This window comes from Cottoperca gobio, unplaced genomic scaffold, assembly GCF_900634415.1.
Source record: "Cottoperca gobio unplaced genomic scaffold, fCotGob3.1 fCotGob3_248arrow_ctg1, whole genome shotgun sequence".
Classification (NCBI taxonomy): Eukaryota; Metazoa; Chordata; class Actinopteri; order Perciformes; family Bovichtidae; genus Cottoperca; species Cottoperca gobio.
In genome coordinates, this window is record NW_021166871.1 from 3,854 (window position 1) to 25,036 (window position 21,183).

Sequence of the window (21,183 nt, forward strand, 5' to 3'; positions counted from 1 at the left end):
AGAAGAAGTGAACTAAATAAAGAGTAGAAGAAGTGACTTAAATAAAGAGTAGAAGAAGAAGTGAACAAAATAAACAGTAGAAGAAGTGAACTAAATAAAGAGTAGAAGAAGAAGTGAACTAAATAAACAGTAGAAGAAGTGACTTAAATAAAGAGTAGAAGAAGAAGTGAACAAAATAAACAGTAGAAGAAGTGAACTAAATAAACAGTAGAAGAAGTGACTTAAATAAAGAGTAGAAGAAGAAGTGAACAAAATAAACAGTAGAAGAAGTGAACTAAATAAACAGTAGAAGAAGAAGTGAACTAAATAAAGAGTAGAAGAAGTGAACTAAATAAAGAGTAGAAGAAGAAGTGAACTAAATAAAGAGTAGAAGAAGAAGTGAACTAAATAAAGAGTAGAAGAAGAAGTGAACTAAATAAAGAGTAGAAGAAGAAGTGAACTAAATAAACAGTCGAAGAAGTGACTTAAATAAAGAGTAGAAGAAGTGAACTAAATAAACAGTAGAAGAAGAAGTGAACTAAATAAAGAGTAGAAGAAGAAGTGAACTAAATAAACAGTCGAAGAAGTGACTTAAATAAAGAGTAGAAGAAGTGAACTAAATAAACAGTAGAAGAAGAAGTGAACTAAATAAAGAGTAGAAGAAGAAGTGAACTAAATAAAGAGTAGAAGAAGAAGTGAACAAAATAAAGAGAAGATGTGAACTAAATAATCAGTAGAAGAAGTGAACTAAATAAAGAGTAGAAGAAGAAGTGAACTAAATAAAGAGTAGAAGAAGAAGTGAACTAAATAAAGAGTAGAAGAAGAAGTGAACTAAATAAAGAGTAGAAGAAGAAGTGAACTAAATAAAGAGAAGAAGTGAACTAAATAAACAGTAGAAGAAGTGAACTAAATAAAGAGTAGAAGAAGTGAACTAAATAAACAGTAGAAGAAGAAGTGAACTAAATAAAGAGTAGAAGTGAACTAAATAAAGAGTAGAAGAAGAAGTGAACTAAATAAACAGTAGAAGAAGAAGTGAACTAAATAAAGAGTAGAAGAAGAAGTGAACTAAATACAGTAGAAGAAGTGACTTAAATAAAGAGTAGAAGAAGTGAACTAAATAAATAAATAGAAGAAGTGAACTAAATAAACAGTAGAAGAAGAAGTGAACTAAATAAAGAGTAGAAGAAGAAGTGAACTAAATAAAGAGTAGAAGAAGAAGTGAACTAAATAAAGAGAAGAAGAAGAAGTGAACTAAATAAAGAGTAGAAGAAGTGAACTAAATAAAGAGTAGAAGAAGAAGTGAACTAAATAAAGAGTAGAAGAAGAAGTGAACTAAATAAAGAGTAGAAGAAGAAGTGAACTAAATAAACAGTAGAAGAAGTGAACTAATAAACAGTAGAAGAAGAAGTGAACTAAATAAAGAGTAGAATAAGTGAACTAAATAAACAGTAGAAGAAGTGAACTAAATAAAGAGTAGAAGAAGAAGTGAACTAAATAAAGAGTAGAAGAAGAAGTGAACTAAATAAAGAGTAGAAGAAGAAGTGAACTAAATAAACAGTAGAAGAAGTGAACTAAATAAACAGTAGAAGAAGAAGTGAACTAAATAAAGAGTAGAAGAAGTGAACTAAATAAAGAGTAGAAGAAGTGAACTAAATAAAGAGTAGAAGAAGAAGTGAACTAAATAAAGAGTAGAAGAAGAAGTGAACTAAATAAAGAGTAGAAGAAGAAGTGAACTAAATAAACAGTCGAAGAAGTGAACTAAATAAACAGTAGAAGAAGTGAACTAAATAAACAGTAGAAGAAGTGAACTAAATAAAAGTAGAAGTGAACTTAATAAAGAGTAGAAGAAGAAGTGAACTAAATAAACAGTAGAAGAAGAAGTGAACTAAATAAAGAGTAGAAGAAGTGAACTAAATAAACAGTAGAAGAAGTGACTTAAATAAAGAGTAGAAGAAGTGAACTAAATAAAGAGTAGAAGAAGTGAACTAAATAAAGAGTAGAAGAAGAAGTGAACTAAATAAAGAGTAGAAGAAGAAGTGAACTAAATAAAGAGAAGAAGTGAACTAAATAAACAGTAGAAGTGAACTAAATAAAGAGTAGAAGAAGAAGTGAACTAAATAAGAGTAGAAGAAGTGAACTAAATAAAGAGTAGAAGAAGTGAACTAAATAAACAGTAGAAGAAGTGAACTAAATAAAGAGTAGAAGAAGTGAACTAAATAAACAGTAGAAGAAGTGACTTAAATAAAGAGTAGAAGAAGTGAACTAAATAAAGAGTAGAAGAAGTGAACTAAATAAAGAGTAGAAGAAGAAGTGAACTAAATAAACAGTAGAAGAAGTGAACTAAATAAACAGTAGAAGAAGTGAACTAAATAAACAGTAGAAGAAGTGAACTGAATAAAGAGAAGAAGAAGTGAACTAAATAAATAAATAGAAGAAGTGAACTGACCCTTTGAGCAGCAAATGTCCTGCCAGCTGTTTCAGGCTCCACCTGTGAGGAAGCTCCCTGCACACAGAAAACACCCTGAAGTACTACTGAAGTACTACAAATGTATTATTAATAATACAGTATTACAGTACTATTACAGTATTAATACTACAGTGTGGTTAGTTACCGTGGTAACGGTGTGAGCTCGCTAATGACGCCCTCAGCTCCGAGCGTGATGCCGTGAACAATGAAGGTGCTGCCCATCCCCTTCCACAGAGCCTTCGGACCCTGAAGACAACAACATTCTTAATCCTTTTATTTTTCATATGATTAATATTGTATTTGTTTTATATTTACTACGATTGCTCTTAATATTCCCTTTTAATTCAGAGTTTAAGATTTGTGTTTCTGTTATGAAATACATCTGCACATATCTTAATTTCTGTCGTCTCACCTGAGCCTTGGTGATGGCGTACATGACGGCGACGGCGCTGAACGGAGTCAGGTGGTAACAGCGACCGTGGTAGTTCACCTGAGACAACAGCCAATCAGAGAGCAGCAGAAGGGGAAAAACTTAAGGTGAAATATTATTAGTATTATTAATAACTTAATATCTAACAACAAAATTAAGATATTGAAATTAAAACATTATTATTATTACAAATAAATATTATTTATAAGTTTTACTGCTTCACAAACTGCATCTCCACAGTGAGGACGTAAAGGAGAAAAACGTAACAGGAAAATGACTTATGGCCCTTTTATGTTCAACACCAGGAGCAGTTATTGTTCATCAGGTCTGGAGCATTATTAATCAGGAGCCGATACCTGACACTGTCTGCGGAAGACGATGCAGGGGTGAGCAAGGACGTTCTCAGTGAACAGACTGTAGGCAGACAGACAGTTTATTTAGAGACTTTATTTTGAAAATCATTTCAGTTCAATTTGCATGTGTTTTTGTTCCCGAGTGTCGTCTGTCAGGCTCAACAGACATAAGTTTGGTTTGATGTCATGATGATTGTCTGACTGTGTAAGATTCATAAGAAAACATTTATTACAGAATATATATAATAATAATAATAATCATTTATTTCCAACCTGACGAGTCCGATCCCAAATCCTGCAAATCGATTGAGCTGCTCTGCAAGAACAACAACACATCGGCATTACAAATAAGACAAAAGAGACTAAGGGAGACTAACAAAGACTAAGGGAGACTAACAAAGACTAACAAAGACTAAGGGAGACTAACAAAGACTAAGGGAGACTAACAAATACTAAGGGAGACTAACAAATACTAACAAAGACTAAGGGAGACTAACAAATACTAAGGGAGACTAACAAAGACTAACAAATACTAACAAAGACTAAGGGAGACTAACAAATACTAAGGGAGACTAACAAAGACTAACAAAGACTAAGGGAGACTAACAAATACTAAGGGAGACTAACAAATACTAAGGGAGACTAACAAATACTAAGGGAGACTAACAAAGACTAAGGGAGACTAACAAATACTAAGGGAGACTAACAAAGACTAACAAAGACTAAGGGAGACTAACAAAGACTAAGGGAGACTAACAAATACTAAGGGAGACTAAGGGAGACTAACAAAGACTAAGGGAGAGACTAACAAAGACTAAGGGAGACTAACAAAGACTAAGGGAGACTAACAAAGACTAAGGGAGACTAACAAAGACTAAGGGAGAGACTAACAAAGACTAAGGGAGACTAACAAAGACTAAGGGAGACTAACAAAAACTAAGGGAGAGACTAACAAAGACTAATGGAGAGACTAACAAAGACTAATGGAGAGACTAACAAAGACTAAGGGAGAGACTAACAAAGACTAAGGGAGAGACTAACAAAGACTAAGGGAGAGACTAACAAAGACTAATGGAGAGACTAACAAAGACTAAGGGAGACTAACAAAGACTAATGGAGAGACTAACAAAGACTAAGGGATACTAACAAAGACTAAGGGAGACTAACAAAGACTAAGGGAGACTAACAAAGACTAAGGGAGACTAACAAAGAGACTAACAAAGACTAAGGGAGACTAACAAAGACTAAGGGAGACTAACAAAGACTAATGGAGAGACTAACAAAGACTAATGGAGAGACTAACAAAGACTAAGGGAGACTAACAAAGACTAATGGAGAGACTAACAAAGACTAAGGGAGACTAACAAAGAGACTAACAAAGACTAAGGGAGACTAATAAAGACTAAGGGAGACTAACAAAGACTAAGGGAGACTAACAAAGACTAAAGCAGAGACTAACAAAGACTTATGGAGAAACTAACAAAGACTAATGGAGACTAACAAAGACTAAGGGAGAGACTAACAAAGACTAAAGGAGAGACTAACAAAGACTAATGGAGACTAACAAAGACTAAGGGAGACTAACAAAGACTAAGGGAGAGACTAACAAAGACTAAGGGAGACTAACAAAGACTAATGGAGACTAACAAAGACTAAGGGAGACTAACAAAGACTAAGGGAGAGACTAACAAAGACTAAGGGAGACTAACAAAGACTAGATAGATAGATACTTTATTCATCCCGAGGGAAATTTAGACATCCAGTAGCTCAAAAGACATTATACATTTATTAACATTACACAGGCCCCCCCCTCCCTCCATTAAAAAGTACAAACAGAGACTAATAGAGAATAATAAAGACTAATAAATACTAATAACAGCCTTATGAATTCAAACTTTTCATTCTGGTGTCTTGAATTATGAAACATTATTCTATTATACAAAAATAAGTGAGAAGTTGGAGAATAGTAAAGTGTATTCTCACCAGACAGAAAAATGAAAAAATAAATAAATAAAAATAAAAATAAATGATGAGTCTGATTTAAAATGTCACTTTCATCTGAAAAACGGAAATTACAAATAACATGAAAGAAATCTTGCTAACTGACAGTTAGCCTCGTTAGCTGGAATGATCCTTCAGATTGTACTAATTAGCTTGCTACCTAGCTAACAATTAGCCTGCTGCGTTGAGTCCCTTTGCGGTCTTTAGCCTGTTTAGCCACCGGTTAGCACGATTTAAACTGTTTGTATCATTCACTTTCATGATACATAGCCTGATCCATTTATTTTACATTTTACGTTAGCCTGCTAGTTAGCTGACATAACGTATTTAGATCCCCGTCCGTTAGCTTTGTAGACGTTAGCCTGTTACATTCACTTTTCATTGTAATAGTAGCCGGGTAGCTAACCATTCACCGACCTACCGGCAGGAGGTAACCCCGGCTGCGGAGCTTCCCAGCCGGCTGCGGCTCCGGGACCTCTGGGCTCTCCAAGCGGCTCGTCGTGCTGAGGAGTCCGCTCTCCATGGTGCAGGTTGCGGCTGCCGGGGATGTCCGGCGGCGTGGTGACCCAGTGGTGGTGCTGCATCTCGGCGGGGGCTCCTGCGCTCCTGACCGGGTAGCTTGCTCCATACAGCGGGTCATCGCGGCCGCGATAGCCGAGCCCGTCAAAGCTGTCGGGCCGCCTGGAGGCCATCGGAGGGTCGGTGCGGGGACGAACTTCGGGAGGACCAGGACTAAGATCCGGTTAACGGATACCAGAGGTCATCAACCTGAACACATCCACGTTCCGGTAAAATAACGGGAGGAATTATATAAAGGAGGAATATTCGTCCCGGATTGATTTGACCCGAAAACAACATCCAACTGTCACCTGGAAGTTCTTCTTCTTCACTTCCGGCAGACTGGCGGTGTTACGGCTCATGACTGCCGCCTACAGGCAGAAGAAGAAGAAACATGCAATATAAATAATGTTTGTTTTAATGATACTTCTGGCTTCAACATCTTTATTAGCATCAGGCTGATTGGAACAGGTCTAGGGCTAAGTCATATTCTTCCATTATGCTAAAATCCTCCATTGTATTTGTATTTTTCGTGACTTTCACATAAGAAAAAAACTTAAAAATAGGATATATGATATATGATATATGAGCCTGATCAGCCTGATATGAAAACTTAAAAATATGATATAATGATATGATATATGATATATTATATATTAGCTGGTTCAAGTCCTATTTATCTGAACGATAAATCCTCCATGACAGCCAAAGTCAGTGTTGGAGTTCCGCAGGTTCTGTACTTGGACCGATTCTATTCACCTTATATATGGTTCCTTTGGTAATATTATAAGGAACCACTCTATAAACTTTCATTGTTATGCGGATGATACCCAATTATATCTATCAATTAAACCAGATGAAACCAATCAATTGGCTAAACTTCAAGCCTTAAGTACATTAAAACTTGGATGTCTAGCAACTTTTTGATGTTAAACACAGACAAAACTGAAGTTATTATACTTGGCCCTAAACGCCTCCGAAACGCATTTTCTAATGACATGTTTATGTCAAAGTTCACGTCTGGATCATGAATCGTGGCTGCTCCTGCATGACGCCCACGTTAATATTTATATATACTATATATATAAATATATATAAATATATATTTATATATACAATATATAAATATATATTTATCCATCGTCTACCGCTTATCCGGGGTCGGGTTGCGGGGGCAGCAGCTCCAGTAAAGAACCCCAATCTTCCCTTCTCCGGGCCACATCCTCCAGCTCCGACTGGGGGATCCTGAGGCGTTCCCAGTGAGGAGATATAATCTCTCCACCGAGTCCTGGGTCTTCCCCGGGGTCTCCTCCCAGCTGGACGTGCCTGGAACACCTCCCTAGGGAGGCGGCCAGGTGGCATCCTTACTAGATGAACCACCTCAACTGGCTCCTTTCAACGCAAAGGAGCAGTGGCTCTACTACGAGTCTCTCCTGATGGCTGAGCTTCTCACCCTATCTCTAAGGGAGACGCCACCCGTCTGAGAAAACACATTTCGGCCGCTTGTACCCGTGATCTCGTTCTTTCGGTCATGACCCAGCTTTCATGACCATAGGTGTGGGTAGGAACGAAGATCGACCGGTATATTGAGAGCTTTGCCTTCTGGCTCAGCTCTCTTTTCGTCACAACGGTCCGGTAAAGTGACTGTAATACCACCCCCGCTGCTCCGATTCTCCGGTCAATCTCTCGCTCCATCGTCCCCTCACTCGCGAACAAGACCCCGAGGTACTTGAACTCCTTCACTTGGGGTAAGGGCTAATTCCCTACCCGGAGTAGGCAATCCACCGGTGTCCTGCTGAGAGCCATGGCCTCAGATTTTGAGGTGCTGATCCTCATCCCAACCGCTTCACACTCGGCTGCGAACCGATCCAGTGACTGTTGAAGGTCACAGACTGATGACGCCATCAGGACCACATCATCTGCAAAGAGCAGCGATGAGATCCTCAGGCCACCGAACTGCAACCCCTTTCCTCCACAACTACGCCTCGATATCCTGTCCATAAAAATTAAAAACAGGATTGGTGCTAAAGCGCAGCCCTGGCGGAGGCCAACATTCACTGAGAACGAGTCCGACTTACTACCAAGTATCCGGACACAACTCTCGCTTTGGGTGTACAGGGATTGGATGGCCCTCAGAAGTGACCCCCTCACCTCATACTCCCGCAGCACCTACCACAGTATCACCCAGGGGACCCGGTCATACGCCTTCTCCAGATCCACAAAACACATGTAGACTGGATGGGCGTACTCCCAGGCCCCCTCCAGGATCCTTGCGAGAGTGAAGAGTTGGTCTGTTGTTCCACGACCAGGACGGAATCCGCATTGTTCCTCTTCAATCAGAGGTTCGACTACCGGCCGAACCCTCCTTTCCAGTACCTTGCAGTAGACTTTACCAGGGAGGCTGAGAAGTGTGATACCCCTGTAGTTGGCACACACTCTCTGATCCCCCTATTTGAATAGGGGAACCACCATCCCGGTCTGCCACCCCCTAGGCACTGTCCCAGACTTCCACGCAATGTTGACGAGGCGTGTCAACCAAGACAGCCCCATAACACTCAAAGCCTTCAGCATTTCTGGACGGATCTCATCAACTTTGACTACCTCAGTGACTTCCATCAGGGTAATTGACGATGGTCCCCCATCAGCTTCCAGCTCTGCCTCAACCATAGAGGGCGTGTTAGTCGGATTCAGGAGTTCCTCAAAGTGCTCCTTCCACCGGCCGATAACCTTCTCAGTCAAAGTCAGCAGGGTCCCACCCTTGCTGTACACAGCTTGGATGGTTCCTCGCTTCCCCCTCCTGAGGTTCCGGACGGTTTTCCAGAAGCACCTTGGTGCCGACCGAAAATCCTTCTCCATAGCTTCTCCGAACTTCTCCCACATCCGCTGCTTTGCCTCTGACACGGCAGAAGCTGCCGCCCTTCTAGTCCTTCGATACCCTGCAACTGTTTCCGGAGTCCTCCCGGATAACATAACCCGGAAGGACTCCTTCTTCAGTCGGACGGCTTCCCTGACCACCGGGGTCCACCACGGTGTTCAAGGGTTACCGTCCCTTGAGGCACCTAAGACCTTGAGACCACAGCTCCTCACCGCAGCTTCAGCAATAGAGGTTTTGAACATCGCCCACTCAGGTTCAATGCCCCCAACCTCCACAGGGATGTCTGAAAAGCTCCGCCGGAGGTGTGAGTTGAAGATCTCCTGGACAGGGGCTTCCTCCAGATGTTCCCAGTTCACCCGCACTACCCGTTTGGGATTACCAGGTCTGTCCAGAGTCTTCCCCCACCCCTTGATCCAACTCACCACCAGATGGTGATCAGTCAACAGCTCCGCCCCTCTCTTCACCCGAGTGTCCAAAACATGCGGCCTCAGATCAGATGATACGATCACAAAATCGATCATTGACCTTTGGCCTAGGGTGCTCTGGTACCACGTGCACTTATGAGCATCCTTATGTTCGTTGGTGCCTTGCTGTTTGTTATAAATATATATATATATATATATATATATATATATATATATATATATATATATATATATATATATATATATATATTTATATATATATAGTGTATATATAAATATATATTTATAAATATATATAAGCCTGAGATTACTTCTGTTATGATTTGGCACTTTACAAAGAAAAGAAGGAATGTGTTGCTATCGTCGATAAATGCCAAATGTACTTGTACAATGTACTGTATAGCAGCTCTGAAGTTATTCCTGCTGGCAGTGAATTATCATCTGTTTCAAGCAACAGTTTTATTTTCTTAATTATTTTCAATATGATTACTATTATTTCTACCGTCTGAGGTTGGATTGCTCAACATGATACAACATGACAACGAGATTCTTCATAAACTTTAATGACTCCAGCATTTGTGACAATTAAAACATTTTAATATTCTGATGAACAGTTTCCTTCACAGAGAGATTTACTTCATTTTCAACAGATTCACAGAGTCTCTGCAACCTGACTGGTCCAGTTGTAAACTCCGCCCACCTCTCAGTGTTAATCAATAAAAACAATATTTAAAAATAAATCACAATTACATCTATGGAGGTCAATTTCAGACAGAAATAAACAGATCAGTTAAGTTAACAAAGCCTCGTTTCTCTTCCTGTTGGACCTCCACGAACACATTTCAGAAAACTAAACAGTAAAAGACGACAGTTTTCCAGTTGCACCAAAGAGAAACCAGCACTGGCCTCCAGTCAGCAGTTCATCATCATGCCGGCCACGATAAGGCAACGTTAAGGTGTCGGGTTTAAGGCCGACGGTGGCCGAGAAAAAACATGTAAATAAACCTCAAATAAAAGCGTTTAAAAAAAGTAGAATTTTAGTACAATTCTTTCATGAATTTTGATTCAAGGAGCGATTTGAAGTTTCATGATGAACTCATGATGATGATCATCATGATTGGCCGGCTGCTAGACAACAACACAGCTGTTCTGAACACATTTATTTAGACTTTTTTTTTAAAGCTAATTTTCGGCTCGAAGTTCACTGGAGATTAATTCATTTTTTTTAAACCGCAACAAAAGTCAAAAATGTCATTAAAAAAAATTAAATCTCTTAAAAATAAATCTAAAAAAGGAAAACTTGTAAAACATCTATTCTCTAATAAATTATATTCTAAATATATGTTTAAATACTGTTGTATGATCGGTGGCTACTAACAATGCTAACTGAAAGTAAGTGTATATATAGTAAGCTATATATGCTAACATTAGCACTTGTCATGGCACCGAAAAGGAAATAAACGACAGTATGACGTGATTTGGCCAATCAGAACATTCTGAGGTGATCCGAGCTGCGATTGGCCGGCTCGCCCACCGGCAGGAGTTCTCAACAAGAAGAAAAGGGACGATAAGTGTTTGTCGGATTTATTAATCGCTAACTACAGACGTTAGTGTGCATGTTACCCAACAAGTTGTTACCATGGTTACTTTCTGGAGTTTGTATTTCCAGGTCAGCTAGCGTGCTAACATACAGCTAAAGTGTTTGTTAGTGCTTCATCGATTGTGATCAGCAAAAATCAGACATTCCGATCAATCGGATGCTAAGTAGCACGCTAGCTAATGGCAGTGCTCGGTGATGTCGACAACAACCGCCTTCCTCCAGCTGAACAGGAAGTATCCCATGCCGGCGCCGGCTGCCACGGCGATGCAGAGGTAAGCGTTGTAGGTCATGAAGACGAGCATCAGGAAGTAGCTGACGACCACCTGAACGATGTGTAGGAGGGTCTGCAGGAAGTGGGCGGGGCTTATCATCCGCTGCCTGAGAGGACGAGAGGTTAGCATTGCTGTTAGCATCCCTGTTAGCATTATAGTGTGTTCAGACAAAACGGAAGGACGGAAGCTGCCAAAACCCTAAATAAATAAATGACTCATTAAATATATTAATATTTTCACTCTGTCGATTATTTAATAGGTGAAAAGTTGACACCCTCATTTGCATAATTAAGAAGAAATGTCTAAAGAAAATACAGAAATGAATAACGGTTGAGGAGATGCAAAGGGAAAACAATAAATTCAGCAAAACATTTAATACATTAGCAGTGTTGCTGTTAGCAGCATTGCTAACGTAGCCTGATTGAACTTGAGCAGTGTTAGCATGTTTAGCACTTCACCCGGCTTATGGAGTTAATCATTAATGTAAAGACTTCCTGAGGTGGAAGTGTTGAGACGCTCCAATCAGAATCTGCTAATACTCATCAACATTTATCAATCGTCTGTTTTGGTCTGATCAGAGCACCTCAAACAGAGCAGGTAAAGGGCCAGAACCAGAACCTTACTGAACTCTACATTACCTGATAGAGAGTGCTGATAGGCGGGATTTTAGTCCACCAGGAAGCTCCGCCCCCTCCAAAAACTGACTGTCAATTACTGAGCTGACAGTGAACACACGACATTTACGTCACATGACTGTGATTTCAGTAACGGTCACATGTTGGCAACATGACGGCAGCATGTAGATATCATGTCATCACTTCCCGTTGTGTATGTCTTGTGATTAGGGTTAGCGACCTACCCGACCGTCTTGTGAGTCTCCATCAGCACTGTCCCATCAGCCCCTGGGAGCGGCATGGAGTTGTAGCGGACGTTGACCTGACTGCGACGCAGCAGCGTCTCACGACCCATCTTCAACCCCTCGTACAGGACGGCCAATAGGAAGACACCAATGCAGGCCCCGACCATCTCTGATTGGACGAGAAGAGGAGAAGGGAGGGGTAATGTTGACATGAAAATATATAATATTTAGGAAAAAAAAAAAATATATATATATATTTAAAAAAAATATATTTATATATAAAAAAATATATAATGTATCACAAAAAGATATATACATATATAAAAATAATAAAAATGTAATTAATGTATTAGAAAAAAATCTAAATATAAAAAACTATAACAATACATAAAAATATATATATTTAAATATACAAGTACAAAATCTAAATAAAAAAAAGTATAAAAATGTAATCAATGTATTGTAAGACAAATATATTGACTATACAATTCAAATATAATATTTATAAGTACCTCCAGGGGAGTTGATGAGCAGGCCGGTGAATAGCAGCTCCACGTTGTTGTACCCAAAGTAGAAGGTCATCACCTAGGCAACCACACCATTATCGTGTTAGCTCCACACTATATGTAGCATGCTAACATCACAAGTAGACTGTGTATTACACATTTTAGGAGTTATTGTTGTAGTTATCGTATTAGCTTGTAGCATGCAGCAGCCACTCACCATCCCCCCATGTCCTCCAGTGTTCCCACCGTCCCCTCCTCCTCCGTGGTCGTGTCCGCCGGTGGTGGCCATGGTGGGATGCTGGTGGTGGGTGTGGTCCATGCTGCCGTGGTCCATGTTGCCGTGGTCCATGCTGCCGTGGTCCATGCTGCCGTGGTCCATGCCGCTGTGGTTCATGCCTGCAAGAAAGAAGTTCATATCCATTGATTTAAATCACTTCAAGTTTTGGGACTACAGTTCCCATGATGCTTTGGGGGTCAGGAAATATAACGTTGCGATGGAGCGAGTTGTTTTTTAAGCCTATATTTGTTCATCTGGTATAAAAGGAGATTGAACAGAAACTTTATTCTTTGATTTCTCTTTGTGGAGATTTTACAGTCAAGTTTCTACCTGATAAAAGTCTTAAATACAAAACAAGATCATTTTAGAACCAAACAAAGGCTTCAGTTAATCCCAAACGTAGGGATCATCACTACTCTCATCTTTATGCGTACCAATAAAACACAACAGTGTGCAGATTATAAAACGACATGAACTGGAGGTCGGATGACCCAAGAGATAATTCAGCTGCAGGTGAACACGGTCAACATGTGACTCACAGGTATCATGAAGCTTCACTTCATGACTCACATCAACACAAGTACTGTTTATATTACAAGTGTTTAAATATGTACATGAGGCATTATGTAATGTAGCTGTTGTGAGTTTAAATCTACACACACAGTTACAAACACACACTCTCATGTTCTCATGAAGCTTCACTTCAGGATCAACACGATGTCGAGTTCTTACCTCCGTGAGCTCCTCGTTCAAAGTGATGCCGACTGATGTAAAACAACATGGCCGACTCTGATAGACACTGAGGACCACAGTCACCATGACAACAGCCTGGCATCACCAAGCAGATGCCCTGCCGTAATCCGATTGGCTCTCAGGCCCTGAGGCTCGAGAATGCCAACGAGCCAATCAGAGTGCTCCGAGGGGCCGTCTGCCTTCAGCCAATTAGATCAGAGCAACATTAACGGGAAGGTCGGCCGTCGCCGGCGGCAACACTTAGCACGTCAGCATCACTTGAAGTTAAAAATACTTCATCCAGCAACCTTCTTAGATTACATTTATTATTTATATATATATATATATATATATATATATATATATATATATATATATATATATATATATATATATATATATATATATATATATATATATATATATATATATATATATATATATATATATATATATATATATATTTTAATAATGCAATATCACATGTAAATACCTGAGATACAAATAAAGCAAAACTACTAAAAGTATACCTGATTAAGGAACGTTTTTATTCTTTCATTTAATCTTCTTTCTTTCTGGGATAAAAAGAGAAGATGAGGAATAACGACCTGACCGGCTGAGTAAATGAACACAGATTCATCTTAGGACCTTCGGGAGGCCCCGGGCCTCAGGTTGGGAAACCGTGATAACAGATAACAGCGTTACACAAGCGCTGCCCTCACCTCAGGTCTGCCGTTTTACCTTCTGGTGTCTCACTCTGCACCGTCTTTATCTACACATCATGATAACGCTGTAATTTACCTTCACCCAGTACTTGTTTTTACTGAATAGAGCTTGAACGCATCATAATGTAACTCAATGGAACCTCCGTTAGAGTTAGCAGTTAGCTCGTTACTTAGCCAAGCAGCACAGTGCTGCCACCGGCTGCTAACAGCTAGCGGCTATCAGCTAATGTTAGCTAGCTCTCCTGCTGATTTCAACAGATTTGTTGTTCACAGTGTAGCATCATTAGGGAAAGAAATCGGGTTGACCGAGTTTACAAACACATTTCCTATCATTCCCGGGGGGACAGGGTGCAGTTAGTCTCGAGCCCCCCGATACCTGCGGCACTGCAGGAAAACGTGTACGCTTTCAGAATGTTGGCATCAACTTGGTACTGAAGTTTTGGTCTTCATGACATCTCGAGCAACTTGAAACGCGAGAATGGAGTAAAAGCTCATTTTAAGCTAAATCACCGTCACACGTTAGCTGGCAGGTTCCCAGAATGCACTTCGGCCTCTTCTGCTCTCCCCACGGACTGTTTACCTGCATTCAACCAAAGCCCGCTCAAACGTGATTGGTCAATACTCTGACTACAAACGCTTCGATACCAACAACTTGTCCCGTTGCTCCAGATAAACATCCGTCTCTAGAGAATAAAATGGCTCCAACGCGTCGTTTGGTCAGAAGTTGGCGGTTTAGGGTTCAATCCTCTGGAGGAAACATCTAGAAATGTTAATTCTTCTAGCACAATACTTTGTTCTGCTCATCGTTACGTATTTGCATGGTGAATGAAGCGTCTCGCCACATTCCTAGTTCTGAATATTGTCAATATAATAATAAAGCAGGTATAACATTGTCAGGACAGTCGGAGAACGTTTTACTGTGTCGATGAACATCATTTGACGACGGCCGTCAGAAACTCATCCGCCGGGTCGGGAGCAGCTGATCGGACTTTTTGAATTATTATTGAACAACAAAACATTTCCAAAAGGTTTTCTTTACGTTTGTAACCCGATGGGCAAAACATTATTCTTACGTAAATAAATTATTTGAATCACAAAACTGGAAACTTGTTCCCTGTGTCACCTGTTCCCTGTGTCACCTGTTCCCTGTGTCACCTGTTCCCTGTGTCACCTGTTCCCTGTTTCACCTGTTCCCTGTTTCACCTGTTCCCTGTCTCACCTGTTCCCTGTGTCACCTGTTCCCTGTCTCACCTGTTCCCTGTCTCACCTGTTCCCTGTCTCACCTGTTCCCTGTCTCACATGACTCACCTGTTCCCTGTGTCACCTGTTCCCTGTGTCACCTGTTCCCTGTTTCACATGACTCACCTGTTCCCTGTGTCACCTGTTCCCTGTGTCACCTGTTCCCTGTCTCACCTGTTCCCTGTCTCACCTGTTCCCTGTTTCACATGTCGCACCTGTTCCCTGTCTCACCTGTTCCCTGTCTCACCTGTTCCCTGTCTCACCTGTTCCCTGTTTCACATGACTCACCTGTTCCCTGTGTTACCTGTTCCCTGTTCCCTGTGTCACCTGTTCCCTGTGTCACCTGTTCCCTGTTTCACATGACTCACCTGTTCCCTGTGTTACCTGTTCCCTGTGTCACCTGTTCCCTGTCTCACCTGTTCCCTGTCTCACCTGTTCCCTGTCTCACCTGTTCCCTGTCTCACATGACTAACCTGTTCCCTGTGTTACCTGTTCCCTGTGTTACCTGTTCCCTGTGTCACCTGTTCCCTGTGTCACATGACTCACCTGTTCCCTGTGTTACCTGTTCCCTGTGTTACCTGTTCCCTGTGTCACCTGTTCCCTGTCTCACCTGTTCCCTGTCTCACCTGTTCCCTGTCTCACCTGTTCCCTGTCTCACCTGTTCCCTGTCTCACCTGTTCCCTGTTTCACATGTCGCACCTGTTCCCTGTCTCACCTGTTCCCTGTCTCACCTGTTCCCTGTTTCACATGACTCACCTGTTCCCTGTGTTACCTGTTCCCTGTTCCCTGTGTCACCTGTTCCCTGTGTCACCTGTTCCCTGTTTCACATGACTCACCTGTTCCCTGTCTCACCTGTTCCCTGTCTCACCTGTTCCCTGTCTCACCTGTTCCCTGTCTCACATGACTAACCTGTTCCCTGTGTTACCTGTTCCCTGTGTCACCTGTTCCCTGTGTCACATGACTCACCTGTTCCCTGTGTTACCTGTTCCCTGTGTCACCTGTTCCCTGTCTCACCTGTTCCCTGTCTCACCTGTTCCCTGTCTCACATGACTCACCTGTTACCTGTCTCACCTGTTCCCTGTGTCACCTCTTTCACATGACTCACCTGTTACCTATTACCTGTCTCACCTGTTCCCTGTGTCACCTGTTCCCTGTCTCACCCGTTCTCTGTCTCACCTGTTCCCTGTCTCACATGACTCACCTGTTACCTGTCTCACCTGTTCCCTGTGTCACCTCTTTCACATGACTCACCTGTCACAATACTTCAATTGTTCTCACGTCCGAATGAAGAATAAAAACGTACAGCTGTTCCTCAGCTGGATCTGCTATTTAGGATCTTTTGTTTTATTTCATAAATTTTGGAACCTTATAATTAAATATATAATATTTATCCTTTAAGATTCTTCATCTACTCACAACTTAAAGTCCTTCATTCAACCTTTATTTTGGAAATACTTAAATTTAAATTTACAAAATAAATCCAAGACACACAAATAAGAAACTTGATAATAAATAAACTGGAAGATTTAAATCACATTGTTCTGCAAGTTATTCCAGGTTTGTGCCAAACGTGAAAAATCACACAAAATAATTTTACATGTTATTTTGTGCACAATTTATTTAGTTTGTGAGAAACTAAAAGGCAGCTCGCCTCAGCCCACCACATTTATAACTTGTTATTCTTGGAGGTCATGGGAATAGAGAAATACTGAATACTAAAAAGTCTTTATTTGTGCAAGTTAGGGCAACATTTACACGCATGTTTGTATTTAGCATGTTTTCTGGTCTTTTCTGTTGCATTCACCGCGAGTTATATACTTGACAGATTAAAAGTATTTTCTAATTTAATCAATAAAAATCAAGCTAGAGAGAAAACACAAATATAAGTCTTGCAAGCGAAAGATATTTTAATATTGTTTTGACGAGATATATATCATCATAGTGACCTTGTGCACGTTTAGCATTAAGAAATGTTCCCTTTACGCTTTGTGTGTTCACATTATTGCAATCAGTAAATATAACTTTTCAAAAATAGAATATAATCTCACACTTTACTGTGAAGAGACAGGAAGAGTCTTACCTGTTGAGCAGAGAGCGGCGAGCAGACAGTCCGAGAGTGAGGACGGCGTCTAAAGGCAACACGCTCAGCCAATCACACGCTGCTGTGAGGCTCTCAGCCAATCACACGCTGCTGTGAGGCTCTCAGCCAATCACACGCTGCTGTGAGGCTCTCAGCCAATCACACGCTGCTGTGAGGCTCTCAGCCAATCACACGCTGCTGTGAGGCTCTCAGCCAATCACACGCTGCAGTGAGGCTCTCAGCCAATCACACGCTGCTGTGAGGCTCTCAGCCAATCACACGCTGCAGTGAGGCTCTCAGCCAATCACACCCTGCTGTGAGGCTGCTCAGCCAATCACACGCTGCAGTGAGGCTCTCAGCCAATCACACGCTGTGGTGAGGCTCTCAGCTGTCACCAGATCAGATTTGATCGATTTCATGTTTCACAGTTTGACAGATTATTAAACATAAAGACATATTAAAATGCTGCGCTCACAGAAAACTGTTCAGGTGAAGAAGTTATAATAATATTTATGCATTAAAAAATGCATTTTATTATCTACAAAAAGGCGTTTTTACTGCGCTGTAGTTTCCTGTCATGGCGTCGTATCAGAGGAGGACTCTGCTCCTGAACACTGAAGGAACACGAACACCTTGTTTTATTATTCATTCATTTTAAATGCTCTTAACTGATGTGCCCTCACGTTACTAAAGATCATGAATAACCTTGGTAAATATTCGTGACCTCTCACCTGGTTCAGGTAAAACACAACGTATCTGACCTTTGACCCGTCTGTATCTCGGCACACAGCGACCCGCGGCTGAACTTCAGTTTATAAAACCGTGTCGAGGCTGAGGAATAGAAACATTTGCGTCGAGACTTCGTTGGTGTCGAAGTTATTTAAATGTATTTCAAGAAATATTATGGTTTTAATTTCAGCAATAAAAATGTTGATTTCTCTAGAAAGAAAATGAATCAGGAGTTCATGGTTATTTTCACTGGCGGATATATTTACAATAACTTTAGTCTTTTACATCTTTCTCCTGAAATGTGTGTATAAATAGGGAAACTTTATTTCTCCCAGCCGAAGTGTTCTTTAATAATCTTTAGTTATCAATAAAGATTTGGATTATTTGTATTGTATTTTTGGGTTCCTGCAGCGTTATTCTTGTTAAATGGACAAAATGTTTGTACCGATTTGTGTGTGTGAAGTTTATCTGATAACTTGATTAAATCGGTAGAATAATCAAAACACTATTAAATGTCTTTAGAGCCCAGGAATACAATGTAAAATCATCAGTTATGTTATCGGTTGGTGTGTGTGATGTGTCCGTGTGTGTGTGTGTGATGTGTCCGTGTGTCCGTGTGTGTGTGATGTGTCCGTGTCTGTGTGATGTGTCCGTGTGTGTGTGTGTGATGTGTCCGTGTGTGTGTGTGATGTGTCCGTGTGTGTGTGTGATGTGTCCGTGTGTGAGATGTGTCTGTGTGTGTGTGATGTGTCCGTGTGTGTGTGATGTGTCCGTGTGTGTGTGATGTGTCCGTGTGTGTGTGATGTGTGTGTGTGTGATGTGTCTCTGTGATGCGTGTGATGCGTGTAACCTCAGTGTGTTATTCTTCTCCAGGTCACTTTCCTGTCTCACACTGACTTCATTGTTCTCGACCGGTTCTCCTCCTTTTCATTTTTTCATCTTTAATCCTCAAAGTTATTTAATTTAAAATAAACAAAGACAGAAAAACACTTCCTCTCCATTGATGCCAGCACTGACGTGCTCAGATTCCCTGCCAAGTCTATGATGCCTAGCTCGTGCACGCGACACCCTTTAACCCCCCCCACCTGCCCCGACAGGAGCACGAGCTATTCTGTAAATCGGCGCGCATTGCATCCACCAATCACGGTTTGTAAAATTCCCTTAGAACCAGATCCGCTTTAAAATCTCCTCAACTCATTCCAGTACAACACATGGAGACGTCGGCGGAGATTAACGTAAACCAGGTCAGAAAAGGTGATGGTTTGTGGGAATGAGAGCTCTGCAGGTAAAATAAGTACAAGATGAATTAACCACAGAACCCGTCCTGTTCTGAAACTGTCACAGGTTCAAACCTCGGACATGCTTGTTCTTCCCTATATGCAATAATGCCTTAAACTCTAACCTTTTTCTAAGGAGTTTCGTACAGTAGCAAACAGTGTGCTAGTGTGTAGCAGCAGAGGTCACTGACAGAGTTACACACAGAAACACATCGCGAGCTCACCTGGAAGTCTTCTGTTAAGTTCTTCTACTTCTTGTCCTCCGCTTTGCCTCCAAAACAAGACACTAAGAAAGTCGCAGGAAAACAAAACAGAAGCAGAACAGAAAGAAGAAAGTCGTTCAACTTCTTTTCTGCCTGTCTGCTAAACACTTCCGTTTCCCTGCGTCATGACGTCATACGCAGGGAACAGAGGAGGAGCTAAGAGGAGAAGGGTAAAAAAAATGAAGGGATTACCAGTTTGGACCAATCAGAAGGCGAGTTCAGAGATGAGGGGCGGGGCTTTGTTGGAGCCACGTAAACGGAGTTTGTAGAAAGTCATGTGACAGAAAATCACACGTTCTTCTACCTGCAGGTGAACAGGATAAAAACGTTTACGAACAGATATCACCATGAAACTTCCCCACTTCATGACTTACATAAACACAATTTGTTTTTGTATTACACATTTTCTGAAATGTGATGTTTAAATATGCAAATGAGGCATTATGGAATGTAATTATGTTGGTGAATTTAGGAGAAATCTACACTCACAAAGTTAGTCAAATAAACTCCTGAATGTGGATTTCGATGTTTTCTTTCCACTAGTCAGAAAGAAGACGTGTTATTGGTCTAAATAACGATTAAATAATGATTGTTTTGTTTCTGACAGACAATAAAAATGAAGACACATGAACTTTATTTGTATAAATCTCTGAGAACAATTAGTGACCTTAAAAATACTTCTTACATATCCACACATGTTTATACACCATTGTATATTGTCATGAAAATAACTAAATAATATTCTTCTTAGTCTACCTTTATTTTATTATTTATTTCGTGATGTAATGTTATGTACCAAGGAACGGACTTTGAGATTGTAAAATCTTACACGTACCTGGGCGTTCACCTGAACTGTGAACTGCTCAGATAACAGCTGTTTAAGAAGGGACAGAGCAGCTGAAGGAGGTCTGTTGGAGTGCAGGAGGCTCCTGAAGACCTTCTTTGACTCTGTGGGGTCATCAGCTGTTCTTTATGGGGGGGGGGGGGGGTCTGCTGGTACAGCAACATCTCTGCTGATAGGAAGACACTGAATAGACTGCTGAAGAAGGCCAGCTCTGTCCTGGGGAGGCCTCTGGACACTGTGGAGGTGGTGGGAGACGAGCTGTCCTCTCTATTGGACAACATGTCCCCCCCCCCTCCAGGACACTTTGTCCTCACTGTTTAGCTCCTTCAGTGACAGGCTGCTTCACCCGCAGTGTCTCACGGAGAGATACCGGAGGTCCTGTCTCCCTGCAGCGGTCAGACTGCACCATCATCACCACGGCCCCTGGTAGACCACCACACCAACAACACACTGTTCCACAGACAACACACTGTCCCCCCGACAACACGTTGTCCCGCCGACAACACGCTGTCCCACCGACAACACACTGTCACACAGACAACACACTGTCCCACCGACACACTGTCCCACCGACACACACTGTCACACAGACAACACACTGTTCCACCGACAACACACTGTTCCACCGACAACACACTGTTCCACCAACTGTCCCACCGACAACACACTGTCCCACCGACACACACTGTTCC

At 41.2% G+C, this 21,183-nt stretch overlaps 2 protein-coding genes across 3 annotated transcripts; both read right to left on the reverse strand.

Moving 5' to 3' along the window:
- Window positions 1–2,368: 2,368 nt before the first annotated feature.
- On the reverse strand, window positions 2,369–6,143 carry slc25a46 (solute carrier family 25 member 46). 2 transcript variants are annotated; one of them, XM_029426876.1, is made up of 6 exons: window positions 5,652–6,143; window positions 3,503–3,540; window positions 3,233–3,290; window positions 2,859–2,936; window positions 2,592–2,692; window positions 2,369–2,482 (listed from the first exon to the last, which is right to left on the reverse strand). In XM_029426876.1, exons 1-6 carry the CDS (start codon window positions 5,868–5,870, stop codon window positions 2,395–2,397), a joined length of 582 nt encoding a protein of 193 aa, XP_029282736.1. In that variant the 5' UTR covers window positions 5,871–6,143; the 3' UTR covers window positions 2,369–2,394. The 2 variants fall into 2 exon arrangements, with proteins under 2 accessions (XP_029282736.1, XP_029282735.1); XM_029426875.1 differs by having other exon boundaries at window positions 3,503–3,545.
- Window positions 6,144–9,635: 3,492 nt separating this feature from the next.
- slc31a1 (solute carrier family 31 member 1) lies at window positions 9,636–19,782 on the reverse strand. Its single transcript, XM_029426877.1, has 5 exons — window positions 19,609–19,782; window positions 12,543–12,721; window positions 12,332–12,404; window positions 11,820–11,988; window positions 9,636–11,066 (listed from the first exon to the last, which is right to left on the reverse strand). The coding sequence occupies exons 2-5, from the start codon at window positions 12,717–12,719 to the stop codon at window positions 10,865–10,867; spliced, it is 621 nt and encodes a 206-aa protein (XP_029282737.1). The 5' UTR covers window positions 12,720–12,721; window positions 19,609–19,782; the 3' UTR covers window positions 9,636–10,864.
- Between the last annotated feature and the right edge of the window lie 1,401 nt (window positions 19,783–21,183).